Here is a 15075-nt window from a genome sequence, read left to right on the forward strand (position 1 = left end):
ACATAACTAGGAAGTGTTGTGTCTGAGCCCAGATTTGAACTCAGGTTGTCCTGACTTTGGGGCTGGTGCTCTATCCACTTCACCACCTAGTTGCCCCTATTTTTATTATTCTGTAAGTTGTTCTCTTACCTCACTCAGCATCTTTTCATCAAATCTTCTCAGGTAAAATGTTTTTCCTTTATATACCCGTTTTATTTTTGTCTTAGTATTTTAAGTTTTGTGACATCCAAATGATATCTCTTTCTCTCAAGGACTTTTAGAAATCTTTCCAAATTTAAAATCAAAATTAAGTGTATACCAGAGTGCAGAGGAGAACATTTTCACCCAAAAATCAAATGAAAAAACATCAGTGATCCAAAAAAAAGGTTGGAATGATTGGTATAACTGTTTAATTTCATAAATACACATCCTTGTACATTCCCAATAAGCCCAAGATTTTAAACCTTGGTTTTAAATTAATTTATAATAATTCGGGTTCATGGCAATTTAAAATTTACTTTTTTTAAATGCCATTAACATAGAATATCAAAGCATCTTCCAAATCACATGAGTCTCTCTTTTTATTATAAGTTGGTAACTAGTGTTGAGGATAATTCCTGGAGGAAAAAATACAAAACAGGAACTGTGCCTGAGAATGACATTACTATGAAAACATGGTTCTGAGACAGTTAAATAAATCTCAGAGATAATTCAGACTGTATTTATGATGAAATGATTGCAAGTAATTCATACTTTAATTAAAGTTACAATGACCATATTTAATTAAATAAAAATTTGAGACTTCATGATTAAGTTTGTGTATATCTATTAACAAATATTTGCTAGAGGAATGGGAAAGAAATGTGGCAATTAATAAAAGCATTCTGGACAAATGTTCATTTCCCCCTAACCTCCACCCAGTTACCTTTTCTCTATTAATGTGTTGGAAAATAAAAAAATTAATATAGAATAATCAATTCTATTTAGCATAAAAAATTAGCAATTTCTTTTTAGCATAGAAAGATTTAGTGATTTTCCTCCCCCTCAATATTGTACTATTCATTAACAACTACTAACATAATAATTTCTCTCTCCAATTTTTTGTTTTGTTTTGTTTTGTTTTGTTTTGTTTTTGAAAACAGATCCAAGAAAGTCTCTGTTCCATCAACAGTTATTTCCAGAGTGATTGGAAGGGGTGGCTGTAATATCAACGCTATTCGGGAGTTCACTGGAGCACATATAGATATCGATAAGCAGAAAGACAAGACAGGGGACCGGATAATAACAATAAGGCAAAATAGACTTTAATTTGTGCTTTTTTTTCCTTTTCCTTTTGTAGTATGATAATTTAATGTCAAGATTATTTGCATTTCTAGTGGAACTTAAAGTGCATTTTAGTGTAGAACTTCAGATATTAATATGTGAAATTCTTTTTGTTGAGGGTTTTCTGTCTTTGGGATTTGAACACTTATGCAGTAATTCTTTCAACATGAGAAAATGTTTAACTTTGCCTGATGATCCTTTAGAAAGTGGGAATCATATTCTAGGAAACAAGTGAATTCCAAAAAACATTTGAAATTTTTAGATACTTCCACCTTCTTTTGACAGTCATATGTACCCTTTGCAAGAAAACGATTGCTAAGATAATATTTTGTTTTAAATTCATTGCAATTTCATAGGTATTTATTGGACACTAAGCATCTATTGCCATTAGAATATCATTTTTTCAAGTAATAATGGGGTTACAGACGTCTTTAGAGTTTTCATGAGGGGGGGGAAGGTGTGTATGCTTGGAAAATTGATATTATATATAAGGTGATAGTGAGATACTTAATGAGTTACATAGGGAAGAAAGGTCCTTTTCACAGAAGACTGCTGTTAATTCATGAGTTTAGTAAAGTTGTTAATGGTTTTTTAAAAAGGTAGAATTTGACAGACAGAAAAGGAATAAGGCTTTATATCCAATTTCCTGGGGACTTTCAGCTCAAGGGGAACTGCAATCTAGTCAGCCTAGGTGGGAACAGATAATATTCAAGAGGGGGTTTAACCAGAACCTTAATGTTTGTGAAATAGAATAATGAAATTACAGGGCTAGTTTCTGCCTGCCCATTTCTTAATTTTGCAAATGAGAATCAGGGTGTCTGAGACTTGTCCAACACTACTAAATGCCAAATAGGGCAAAATGATTTGGTGAAGAAATCATCAGATCATGAGTATCATGTTGCATCAATTGTCATAGGCAGATGTGGAGCCTTTTCTCTTCCTCATCTGTAAAGTTAGGATTCTTTTTTGGCTGTCTAATTCTATTCTCTTTTAAAGGTGTTAAGGTTTTGTTTGAAACTGGTTAGTCTATGCTACCATACTCTTAAAAACAACAAGAAATCTACCTAAAAACCGAAAAAAAAAAAACTTTCAAGAATGCTTTGTTTGTCCTTTTTCATACGTCCTTGAAAATGTAAAGGGAACCATTACTTTTTCCAGGTTATACTTTCTGCATTTACAAGTCCTCAGTGATCTCTTCTGAATTTTTTATAACACTGTTTGCCTGAATATTGTGTGTGTATATGTGTGTGTGTGTGTATTCACACACCCACACATAAATTTGACCACTTGCCTCACAGGTCATTATATTTAACAACTGTGCATTCCCTTTCTCCATTTCTTTCAATTCTTTGTTTGAAGAACTGGTGAAGTTCATAAATTGGAAGGGGAAAAAAATTACATCTTTATTTTCACTAACCTCTAATTCAGGGTTTCTTTCAATTCAAGTGATTTTTGAGAAAAGATCTTTAATATATTGCTAAAAGGATCCATGATTCAAAGTTTAAAACTTCTACTTTAAGATATTGGCAGCCACTGGAAACATCAAAATCAGTGTTGGTAAAAACTGATCATTGGTGTGTTAGGGTTAAAAATAATGATTGTGCTCTATGTATAAAATGTTAGGGATTTTCTAAGTTTTTCGTGTTTGATATTTGTTTTGATGAAACTTAGAGAAAAGTGAACATCCCAAAACTAAATTCTCTGATATAGTATGTAAAGAAACATTGCTTTTGTACATTTTCCCCCCAACATTTTCATTTAAGAAAAAGGAAGGCATATTTTAAAAAGTGTTACTCTTTGTAATTAGCCTGATTTTTGTCATTATTTAATGTTAACTCACTTTCAGTAATTGTAGTCAGTATAAATATTTTTTGGATCTGCTTTCTTCTTTCTGCATTAGCTCATGCTGTGTTTTATCTTTCATATTTTTTGTTCCTTTAAGGAGCAAGCAGTAAGACTCATATGCTAAAATTTAAGCTACCCATAGCCATTAGGCATCTAGTTTATTTACAGATTTTTACCATTATAAATAGTACTGCTGTGAATATGTTCATATAAATCTTCTTCCTGTTGATAAGCTGCTTAGGAAAAACCTAGTAGTGGAATTGCTGTGTCAAAGTATATAATATAGCACATCTTTTTACCATTTTTGCCAACTTGGTAAGTATAAGGTCATGTCTCAGAATTGTTTTAGTTTGCATCTCTCTGATTCTTATCAGTTCTGAATACTTTAATTTGGTTTCAGTTCATTTAATCATCTAGGATCTTGTATTACTATTACATGCTTTTATTGGTATGTAATGTTTTTTATAGATTCACTCTAATCGTTTGCTTTAGAATAGCCCCCTTAGTTGGTTCCCATTTCTCTAAATCTTCTGACATCACATCCTCTTGACTGATAGAACTTTGATTATAATACCACAAAACTTTTGAATTCAATTCATTGATTTGAAAGCTTTTGATTAAGCTCCTTACTATGTGCTAGACACCTTTTTCCTTTTTAAGAGCTCAAAATACAAATAATAGTAATAGATGTGTGGGACAGTAGCAACCACAAATTGGATACTCTTGAGGTAAGAAAAGGCAGAAAGGGATTTATTATGATCTCAAGAGAAAAGGCAATTCCTAACAGACAAAATGTCATCTGTGAAGTAGTTCAAAACACAAACTGTAAAAGACGAGATTAAATAGACCAGAAGCTCCCATTCCCCCTGAACATTCAAAACATGAAAGTCCATCCCAGAATTTAAATTTCCCTAAGAGAATTATTTGCAAGCAGATATTCTGTTAACCTGAATTCCCAAACCCATCATTGCCTTTAAAAGAAGTACTTCCATGCTAAATAAGAGTTGGGGGGAACAGAAGGGGAATGTTCATTAAAAGACAATAGAACAACTGCAGCTTTCTAGCAATAGTTCAAATTATTATTTTAAAGTCTCTAAGTCACAATTAGGACCTAATTTAAGACCATATTCTCATGAGAAGGTCTTCACTCAGTTTATCCCAAATATAGGGAATTTCAGAAGAGGTGTGTTTGAAGAGAAAGATAATTCAATATGTTTTGACCAGTTGAATTTTAGATTCCTGCAGGAAATCCATTGGGAAATGTCCAAGAGACAGTTGGTGCTAAGATAGACTGACTAGGGAGGGAGATGTGTGGTTATGTACACACATACATCTAAACATTCTGGGATCATCTATATAAAGATAATTGAACCCAAGAGAACTATGAGATTATCAGGTGAGTTATTGAGAGAAAAGAGAACAAGACAGATGGAACACATGCAGTTATTTATTTACATGGAAAAAGTGCCAATAAAAAAGCATGAGAATGATCTGAAGAAAGTTAAGAGGAGATCCAAGAGAGTAGTGTCATGAAAACCCAGAGGGCAGTGTCCCAATGGAGAAGTAGTTCAGCACTGTAACTTGGTGCAAATTGTTCAAAAATAATTGGGATTGAGGGAGAAAAAGGCCATTAGATTTGTCCAATAAGAGATCATTGGAGACTTTAGAGAAAGAAGTTTCTGTTTAATGATAATAACAGCCAGACAGCACAGAATTTAGAACACATTGAGATCAACAGACCCGGGTGGATAAGGAAAAAATAGGACTGAACAAGAATGTTAAGCATCACAGAGGATTCATGAAGAATAGGGAGACCTGGGCAGGAGGGGAAGAGAAGCTAAATATTAAGGGTGGAAATCCCAAGGTGCGTGTTAGAGGGGTTGATTATGTCCAGTAGAAGGTGACTTTAAAAAAGATACATGTGAGGGGCAGCTAGGTGTTTCAGTGAATAGAGCACCAGCCCTGAATTCAGGAGGACCCGAGTTCAAATCTGGTCTCAGACACTTAATACTTCCTAGCTGTGTGACCCTGGGCAAGTCACTTAACCCCAGCCTCAGGGGGGGAAAAAAAAGATACATGTGAAGGCAAAGATCCTGAGACATGTCAGTGGAATATGAAATAAGAACTTCCTTTTTGCTAGGAACCTTCAGAAATGTTCCCATCATTCCCCTTGCCACTTTTTCTATGCTTTACTTAAACCAATGAGAATTAAAAATGAGAAATATTTCTTCTAAGCTACCTTATAGAGGCTTCAGATGTGTAGTAAATAAAAACTTTCAGATTTGAAACCTAGCAAATAGATCACCCAGAATTCAGGTACAATTGATCTGAGAATTTTCTTTCAAGCAAATGATTATCCTTATGCAGTCAGGTTGAGCACAGTTACTTCCCAAATTATAGAAACACTTGTCTAGTTTAAAGTTTTGTAAGAGAATATACTGCAAAGTGGTGTATGCTTTAGGGAGTAGCAATTGGATTCACTTTCATTTTAATTTTTGTTAATTCACATTACATGCTGGTTTAAAGCTTTTTTTTTTTTTAAACTTTCCTCCTATTCCAGCAACTTTTAATAAATTTTGTAGCCCTTATTGGGAACCTATCCAGTGTTTATAAAAATTATTTCTGTAAGAAAATGTTTTCCAAGACTAGTCCCACTTAAAAATCACCTTTGCAGAATACTATCTTGATAATTCTGCGTACCACAGCAATACAACTTCATTTCTTTATTTGTAGAAAATTTCAATGGTAGAATTATCTTTTTGTTGTAGCTAAATTTTTTTTTTCTTTCCAAGTCAATTGGGGTTTCGGTGACTTAGTGAGGGCTAACACAGGAAGTGTTAAGTGTCTATGGCCAAATTTGAACTCTGGTCCTCCTGAATCAGGGCTGATGCTCTATCCACTGTGACATCGAGATGCCCCATCTGATGACTTTTTCATAGAGCGATAGAACAGTTAGACCACTCACTTTGTATCTATAGAGATGAAGTTAATCCAATACATGGGACCTAATTTTTTTCTATTAAATTCCTTATAATAGGGGTGGCACAGAATCAACAAGACAAGCAACACAGTTGATCAATGCTCTGATCAAGGATCCAGACAAAGAAATAGATGAGCTTATTCCAAAGAATCGTTTGAAAAGCTCCTCTGTGAATTCCAAAACTGGGTCTTCTGCCCCTGCCACAACTGCTGCTAACAGCTCCCTGATGGGGATTAAAATGACCACGGTGGGCCTGTCCTCCACTTCGCAGACTGCGCCCGCCCTGGCTGTGCCCGCGCTCTCCTCTGCCTCCGCTCACAAAACCATTAAGAACCCTGTCAGCAACGTGCGACCGGGTTTCCCCGTCTCGTTGCCCATCGCCTACCCCCCGCCCCAGTTTGCACATGCCCTGCTTGCAGCTCAGACTTTCCAGCAAATCCGCCCACCCAGGCTGCCCATGACCCATTTTGGAGGAACTTTCCCACCAGCGCAGTCCACCTGGGGCCCTTTCCCTGTCAGGCCTCTGAGCCCAGCCCGAGCTCCCAATTCGCCCAAGCCTCACGCGGTGCCTCGCCACAGTAGTCAGCAACACAGCAGCGGTTCTCAGGTGAACCCCGCGGGTTCTTTCACGTCAGCCACCGCCACAACCACCAGTTCGTCCACAGTGACGGGGCCGGGCACACCCGCGGGCGGCAGCCCGAGCTCGCCTTCAGTCAGACGGCAGCTCTTTGTCACCGTGGTGAAGACCTCCAATGCCACCACAACCACAGTCACAACCACAGCCAGCCACAGTGGCACCGCCCCCACCAATGCCACCTACCCTCTACCTACTGCCAAAGAACACTACCCCCTTTCGTCCCCTTCCTCCCCATCACCTCCAGCTCAGCCAGGAGGCGTTTCCAGAAGTAGCCCTTCTGAGTGTGTAGCATCCTCTCCTAACAAAGGGATAGCTTCCTCTGACCAGGAAGCCGGCAGTCCACCAGTAGTAGAAGCGACAAGCAGTCGACAACCAAATGGCACTGGTTCTGTGGGAAGTTCTGCGGGGCATTCTGCTCCACAGCCACCTCCTGGGGCTGCTGCTCCAGAACCACGACCACCTCTGCCGCCACCGCCACCGCCATCTCAGGTTCCTCCACCCGAAGTGAGAATGACTGCACCCCCATTAGTAACGACCAGTTCTGCCCCAGTGGTACTGCCGCCTACCGCCCCAGGCACCTACCCCATTCCTCAGGCACAGATGGGGTCGTCACAACCTGCTCCCAAGATGGAACTGCCTGCAATCAGGCCTCCACCTCATGCCACAGCTCCAACTCACAAAAATCCAGTACCATTGCAGAATTCATCTGTTGCAGTCCTCAATGTCAATCATATTAAGAGACCCCACAGTGTCCCCTCTTCTGTCCAGCTACCTTCGACCTTAAGTACACAAAGTGCTTCTCAGAATTCAGCACATCCAGCAAATAAATCCATGGCACCCAATTTTAGTGCACCGTTACCATTTGGGCCCTTTAGCACATTATTTGAAAACAGTCCCACTTCTGCCCATGCCTTCTGGGGAGGCTCTGTGGTTTCATCTCAGTCAACACCGGAATCCATGCTATCAGGAAAATCTTCCTATTTGCCAAATTCAGATCCCTTACATCAGTCTGACACTTCCAAAGCACCAGGCTTCCGACCACCATTGCAAAGGCCTGCTCCAAGTCCCTCAGGTGAGTTTGTCATAGCATTCTCATGATGTAGCAGCTCCTATTGCCTTTATGTCAGGTAATGTGTTTTTTTTTTTTTTTTTTATCTTTTGGAAAAACCTTTTATTTCATGATTGCTTACAAGTTTTTGGTTTGTAGTTTTGTGTTCAAATCATTGGAATTGTGTGTGTGTGTTTTGTTTGTTGCTATGGCATTTTATGTTTCTTTTTTCAGATATATGTTCTTTGGTTATTGTTTAGAGCCCTTCTGCATTTCTGAATGTTCCAGTGAACATCCTGATATCTGTGCAAATTAATTTTCTTCACCAGGCTTTTATGAAACAAAAAAGAAAATTGTTAGTGGTGTTTAATCAAATAATCCCCCAAATTCTGCCTTAATTTTTATAAAAAAGCAAAGGGCTTTTCCATTATAATTTGTTCCTAACAAAAACTAATTTATTTTTGATTGATGAATTTTTGTCTTATAATCCAATTGTCAGAAATTGCTGTTTGAAGCAATATATCTATTATATAGATAACATTCAGCACCAATTCATGCATGCATTTTGAACTAAAATTTTCTTTGCTTTCCGCACCTTAGCACAGCACAGCAGTGGGACTTTGGAAAGGGAGGGGCAATACTCTTCAAAAGTTGAGCAAAATGCAATTGAGTAAGCTCTTTCATTTTTACTGAGAAAGTAAATTAAAATATTTTATTTAAAACATAGGAAATAATATAGCAGATAAAGCTTCACTTTAAATATTTTGCCACTAATTGTGAGATATATGGTAGGTTTTTTTTAAATCATCTTTTGCCGGTTATAATAGGAATTTTTATTCTTGTTTTAAATCATTTTTTGGGACTTTTTGAAGTCAGGTCAGCTTTAATAAAAGGTTACAGTTGGGGTAGTAGAAGATTGCAATTTGGAGGGATGGAGCAGGTTTTGAACAAGACTTGAGGTTGTATATATATAATGGGCAGGGATGTTTGGGAAGAAATAACAGTTTTAGTAGGAAGATGTTTCCACACAATTGCACTTACAGAATCAACTACAGGCTGTCTTAACAAGTAGAAATTACATTTCTATTTTAAATACACACCAAAACAATGAGGAAAGGTCTGAGGGAAAATTAAGTAAGATTCAAAGTAGCTATAAATTCCATATTTTAAAAGCTTCTTTAAAGATTTCACCTTCAAAATAGTCAGTTTGACATTTCTGTCTGATTTTTCCAATTCAGTTTTGCTCCCCTGAAATCTTTGGTTCATTTTATCTAAGTGTCTTAACTTTTGGTTTGTATTGTTTATATATTGCCTGTATAAGTAACCTGGCATTTTATTTTTAGAAAACTAATATTTATTATTCTTTTCTTTTTTTGTGTATGTATGGGTGGGGGAGGGGAGCTTAGGGAAGGTAGTCAGGAGAATTCAACCTTAAAAATATTTTAGAATATTGATATTTTGTTTTACATCCAATATAACTGAAATAAAATGTAGATTTCTTTTTTCTTGAAAAAAAAAAATAACTGCAGTCTTTACAGCTTTAGGATTGTTTAATCATATTTGCATACCTTATCCAAGAATGATCTGGTATTTTACATTGTCTTCTTTAGGTATTGTCAATATAGACTCCCCTTATGCTTCTGTAACACCTTCATCTACACATTTGAGTAACTTTGCCTCAAATCTTTCTGGAGGGCAAATGTATGCACCTGGGACACCCCTTGGAGGACCACCTACAGCTGCTAACTTTAATAGACAACATTTTTCCCCACTTAGTTTGTTGACTCCATGTTCATCAGCATCAACTGGTGAGTTATACAACCTCCAAGATAGATAAGAAGTTGAAAACAATAGGATTACATAAGAAAGGAAATTGTGAATATATTTCCTTTGGCTATCTCTTAAGTCTAACTAGTATGTTTATTATAATGATGCCATGATTTCATCAAATATTAGTTTTATCTAGATTTAAAATACTATTTCTAAAGCCCTGTAATGCCAGCAGTATTTTTATATGTTGTATTGTGTTTTACTGAAATGCTATGAAGTTAGAAGAAATTCCTCAAATGTTCCTTACTTGCTAAAATATTGAAAACAACTGTGAGGATATTTTTTTAGCCCAGAATACTACTGTGGCATGTTTTTCATTGCAGATTTTTGCTGACTTTTTTTTTTTTTTTTTTAATGTAGGTGTTTTACTTTTATAATTCATTTTAGTTACAGCTGCAATTTGCTATGTATTACCAAGAACGATTAATTGGCTTCTAGTTAGCCAATTGTAATTTTTCATATTTAAGAATAGGATTGGGGGCAGCTAGGTGGTGCACCAGCCTTGAATTCAGGAGGACCCGAGTTCAAATCTGGTCTCAGACACTTAACACTTCCTAGCTGTGTGACCCTGGGCAAGTCACTTAACCCTAGCCTCAGGGGGGGGGGGAGTATTATTTTTGTAATTATTTTTGTTCATTTAAAAAAAAAAAAAAAAAAACTAAACTGCTTTTAGACTATCTAATCTAGTATGTTTCTGGTGTATAATATAGTCATTCATTCTGTAATACAGAAATTAACTATGCCAGAAAGTGAACTTGTTAGATTTCTATGCAATAAGAAAATCAGCAGTGTGTGAAGTATAAGAGCCAACCTTAGAACTTTAAAGTCTTGGGTTTAGGGTATCATACCTCTGCCATACACTGTTGACTATGATTCTTTGAGGGTTTACTTCCCTCTCCTCTCAGTGAAGGTGCTTTGTCTTCCATGTACTAATGAAATCATAGGCATACCAGGCTTTGTCAGTGAATTTATCCTAGCTTGTTGAAGTTTAATTTCTTTTTATTATGAGTTTCTGTGCTATTTGATCATGTTCTCTTTTAATTCATACACATTTAGAATGACATGGAGATTCGAACTGTTTTTTAGATAGAGACATTGATGTAAAAATTTCATATATTTAATTGTATCATAATAAATTACACAAGAGAAAACGGTACTGCATAGTCAAAATAAAGACTTGAGCTTGCCTTGCCCTTGCTATTTACTGTGTTGTCTCACCTTACTTCTCTGAGTCTCAGTAATTTTTCAATACAGATTCTCCTGCTCAGTCTGTGTCTTCTGGAGTAAGAGCACCATCTCCTGCCCCATCAGCAGTATCTTTGGGGTCAGAGAAGGCCAGCAATGTCTGTCAGGACAGAAAAGTTCCTGTTCCTATTGGGACAGAACGGTCTGCCCGTATTAGACAAACTGGAACTTCCACTCCATCTGTAATTGGAAGTAACTTGGCCACACCAGTAGGCCATAGTGGCATCTGGTCCTTTGAAGGGATAGGTGGCAATCAAGGTATGAAATTTTGTCTGTCCTACTTTTGTGAAATAGCATTTCTCTGTGTGATTGTAATCATACAGTATTTTGCCTTTTACAAAGTCTGTTTTTCAAAAATCCTATTCTTTTTTTCCTTATTTATTTGACACTACTTGAAGAATTGTTTGAAGTATTTTGTGATTGACATGACAGTTGTCAATAGCTGTGTCTGATAAATTCCACATGTTCATTTTATCAGATCCTAAAGGCTTATGAATAGTTTTTACCATGTTAACTAATCTATGAGGCCTCTTAATTTTTTTTTTATTAGAGATTTTTATTAACATAACATAACATATGCATGGGTAATTTTTACAACTTGGTCCCTTGCACTCACTTCTGTTCCAACTTTTCCTTTCCCTCCCTTCACCTCCTCCCCTAGATGGCAGGCAGTCTCATACATGTTAAACATGTTAAGTATATCTTTAGATACAATTATATTACATTTAGATACAATATATATATATGCAGATCTGTATAGTTCTTTTGTTGCATAAGAAAAATTGGATTCAGAAGGTAAAAATGACCTGGGAAGAAAAACAAAAATGCAAATAGTCCACATTCATTTCCCAGTGTTCCTTCTCTGGGTGTAGCTGATTCTGTTCATCATTGCTCAATTGGAACTGAATTGGATCTTCTCTTTGTCGAAGAAATCCACTTCTATCAGAATACATCCTCATACAGTATTGTTGTTGAAGTGTATAATGATCTCCTGTTTCTGCTCATTTCATTTAGTTTCATGTAAGTTTCTCCAAGCCTCTCTATGTTCATCCTGTTGGTCATTTCTTACAAAACAATAATATTCCATAGCATTCATATATCACAGTTTACCCAACCATTCTCCAATTGATGGATATCCATTCAATTTCCAGTTTCTAGCCACTACAAAGGGCTGCCCCAAACATTTTGAGATCTCTTTAATTTTTAAACAAGCTTCTTGTGCTGCTGATACCATGTTGCTGACCATTTAACAAATAAGTATTATGAACATGGTTGCCTAGAACATGCACAGTCCACAACTGAGTCTTCTTCCCTGCAGCTTCTCCATTTAGTTCAGGTGTTCATCACCCCAAGGAAGTTACGACTTCTTGGTCTATGACAAAACTATGAAACAAATTGTATTAATACAATTTTGTTTTTTAAAAGGTCTTTGAACCTTTCATAGATTTCTTCTTATACCATTTTAAGTGTATTTATATTTTGGATGTTTTTTTTATTTTTTTCTTAGATAAAGTAGATTGGTGTCATAGTGGAATGGGAAACCATATGATTCATAGGCCAATGTCTGATCCAGGAGTGTTTTCACAACATCAAGCACTGGAGCGAGATAGTACAGGAATTGTAACTCCTTCTGGTACATTCCATCAGCATGTTCCTGCAGGATACATGGACTTTCCTAAAGTTGGGGTAATTTTCATTTAAAAGGGAGTAACCACTTAATTTTAAAATATTAAATTTAATCCTTTTATACTTCCAACAGTGATCCTTTGTGATGTATATTGGGCAGTTTATTTTCATATCAATTTTGTAAAAAAGTTTATTATTTTGAGCAACATGGTATCATATTAAGTAATATATAAGTTTGGAATTTATTGGGATAATTTGTGATGGTTACATAGTGTCACATCTAGTGCTGAGGTATACTATGTTGACTGAAATTCACATTACCTAATTTACTTATGAAATAGAAAAAGGAACAAGTTGATACTATGATTTTGAAATTGTTTCTTGAGTTTATGGGCTGAATGTGAGTCAAAATGTGCTTTTCTTTTTTTTTCTTTTTTTTTTTTCCCCTCAAGGGTATGCCCTTTTCTGTCTATGGAAATGCAATGATCCCTCCAGTAGCACCTATCCCAGAAAGTGCTGGAGGGCCCATATTTAATGGTCCTCATGCTGCTGATCCCTCTTGGAACTCACTGATAAAGATGGTTTCAAACTCAACAGAAAATAATGGCCCTCAAACGGTAAGATAGGGAAGGATGAGATTGTTAATAGATTAAAAGCATTTTAATTCACCCCCATTGAATAAAAATAAATATATTAGGTCACCATATCCATGAGAGAAATCGTGTGCTCTTTCCTTTACCATTCTCTTGCTATCATTATAAAGTAAAGGGAAAAGATGGGGAGGTTTTTTTAGCAGTTGGAAAGGATCAGGAAAGCGTATATGAAAATGGTTGTCCATAAACTGCATTTTGCAGCAAGAGAGGGATTTTCTGACATTCATGAGGAGAAAGAACATTCTAGATATGAGAGGCCAGTGCAAAGATATGAAGCTAGAAGCTTGGAGGATTATGGATGAGCAAAGTGGAGGGAGTGTGCTATTTTGACAGGATTGCCAAATGAGATAGATAGTGGGAATAATAATCCAAGGCACCCATGAAGATAGGTTATTTTCATTTTGTAAAGGGCCAAACAGATGGGTTTGTTCTCGTGTTCTCTCTCTCTCTCTCTCTCTCTCTCTCTCTCTCTCTCTCTCTCTCTTTTTTTTTTTTTTTTTTTGCTGAGGCAATTGGGGTTAAGAGACTTGCCCAGAGTCATACAGTTAGGAAGTGTTAAGTGTCTGAGGCCATATTTGAACTCAGGTCCTCCTGATTTCAGGGCTGGTGCCTCTATCCATTGCACCATTTAGCTGCCCCTGAATTTGCTTTCTTATAAGGTAATGGGAACCACTGGAGGTTATTGAGTAGAGAAATGACATAGTTGAATCTGCACTTAAGGAAACGGTTGGCAGGGAAATTGTAAGGCAGGGCATCAATTAGTTCATGTGAAGGGGTCCAGAACTTGGGGGGAAGGAGAATGAAGAGTCTAGGAGAATGCCAGATTATGAACTTGGGAGATGTAGCAAGATTGTGATGCCTTTGACAGAAATAAGGGCATTTTAAAGAGACAATGATTTCGGAGATGAATTTGTCAGATTTACACATATATTCCCAAAGTAATGAATAGTGAATTGGGGGGATTGGGGCCAGGTTGCTTTGTTGTTTCCTGAAATAAAATTCTATTTTAATACTTAGAATTTTCTCAAAATGTTTGACAAATATTTAATTGAGTATTACATACTTTAATTCCTCAGGTGTGGACTGGAACTTGGGCACCTCATCTGAACAGCGTACATATGAACCAGCTTGGCTGATTGGGATCAACTTGTTAGCCTGCAGATTCCTTTTCATTCAGAGGAAATCACAAGTGGCCGAAATAATTTTATGTTCCCAAATCATTCTACTGATGTGCTTGACTGAAGTGTGTAGGCTTTTTGCAGAAGATCTTACTAACTGACCTTTTTTCTGTGAACATTTGTGACCGCCCATTCTCTACACCCTACATTTCACCTTAGTTAGCATTCTTTCTTTACTTTTTTTCTTTCCTTTTCTCCCTTCACCCCAGTCCTGTCCCTGCCCTGTCCCAGGACATAACTTTCTGTTGAAGCTGTTCTTTGGCTGGTTGGTTATAGTACTGTAAACTGCTTCTGAGCAAACACGGAAATTTAGCAAAATTATGTAAACTTGATCCTGAAGTTTTAGAATGGCAAATAAATGTACAATTGTTTACATAACAGAAATGGCTAAGCAGAAAGTAAATTTCAATATGTCAGTATAGAGGCTCTACTTTATGTAGACTTAAATTAATGTGAGATATGTACCTTCATATTCAGAAATCTGGATGTTTCCTTCATACATTAAACTATTAATAAGCATAACATTTCTATTTGTGTAATTTAAGTACAATATTAAAAAAAATGGGGGAATGGGCATTATTAGTTCGTGTTTCCCCATGTAAATTTATTTTATTTTGAAAATGGGAGAGGTTTGTAGCAAAACACAGACTAGAAATAATGATTACTTTTACCTTGCAAAACTTTTCGTGTTTTTTGATCGCTTGGGATTATCACAATCCATAGACACAATC

General features: G+C 36.5%; 1 protein-coding gene across 5 annotated transcripts in view; it reads left to right on the forward strand.

Moving 5' to 3' along the window:
- ANKRD17 (ankyrin repeat domain 17) overlaps positions 1 to 14863 on the forward strand; it is a 135825-nt gene extending 120962 nt beyond the window's left edge. For all 5 annotated transcript variants that reach the window (XM_074272895.1, XM_074272896.1, XM_074272899.1 and 2 more), the window contains 7 exons: positions 1122 to 1271; positions 6185 to 7836; positions 9423 to 9620; positions 10897 to 11145; positions 12395 to 12573; positions 12966 to 13130; positions 14243 to 14863. In XM_074272895.1, coding sequence (XP_074128996.1) covers positions 1122 to 1271; positions 6185 to 7836; positions 9423 to 9620; positions 10897 to 11145; positions 12395 to 12573; positions 12966 to 13130; positions 14243 to 14302 — 2653 coding nt within the window. In that variant the 3' untranslated portion in view covers positions 14303 to 14863. The remainder of the gene's footprint in view (positions 1 to 1121; positions 1272 to 6184; positions 7837 to 9422; positions 9621 to 10896; positions 11146 to 12394; positions 12574 to 12965; positions 13131 to 14242) is intronic.
- The last annotated feature ends 212 nt before the right edge of the window (positions 14864 to 15075 follow it).

The sequence above is a fragment of the Sminthopsis crassicaudata genome, chromosome 6 (assembly GCF_048593235.1).
Source record: "Sminthopsis crassicaudata isolate SCR6 chromosome 6, ASM4859323v1, whole genome shotgun sequence".
NCBI lineage: Eukaryota > Metazoa > Chordata > Mammalia > Dasyuromorphia > Dasyuridae > Sminthopsis > Sminthopsis crassicaudata.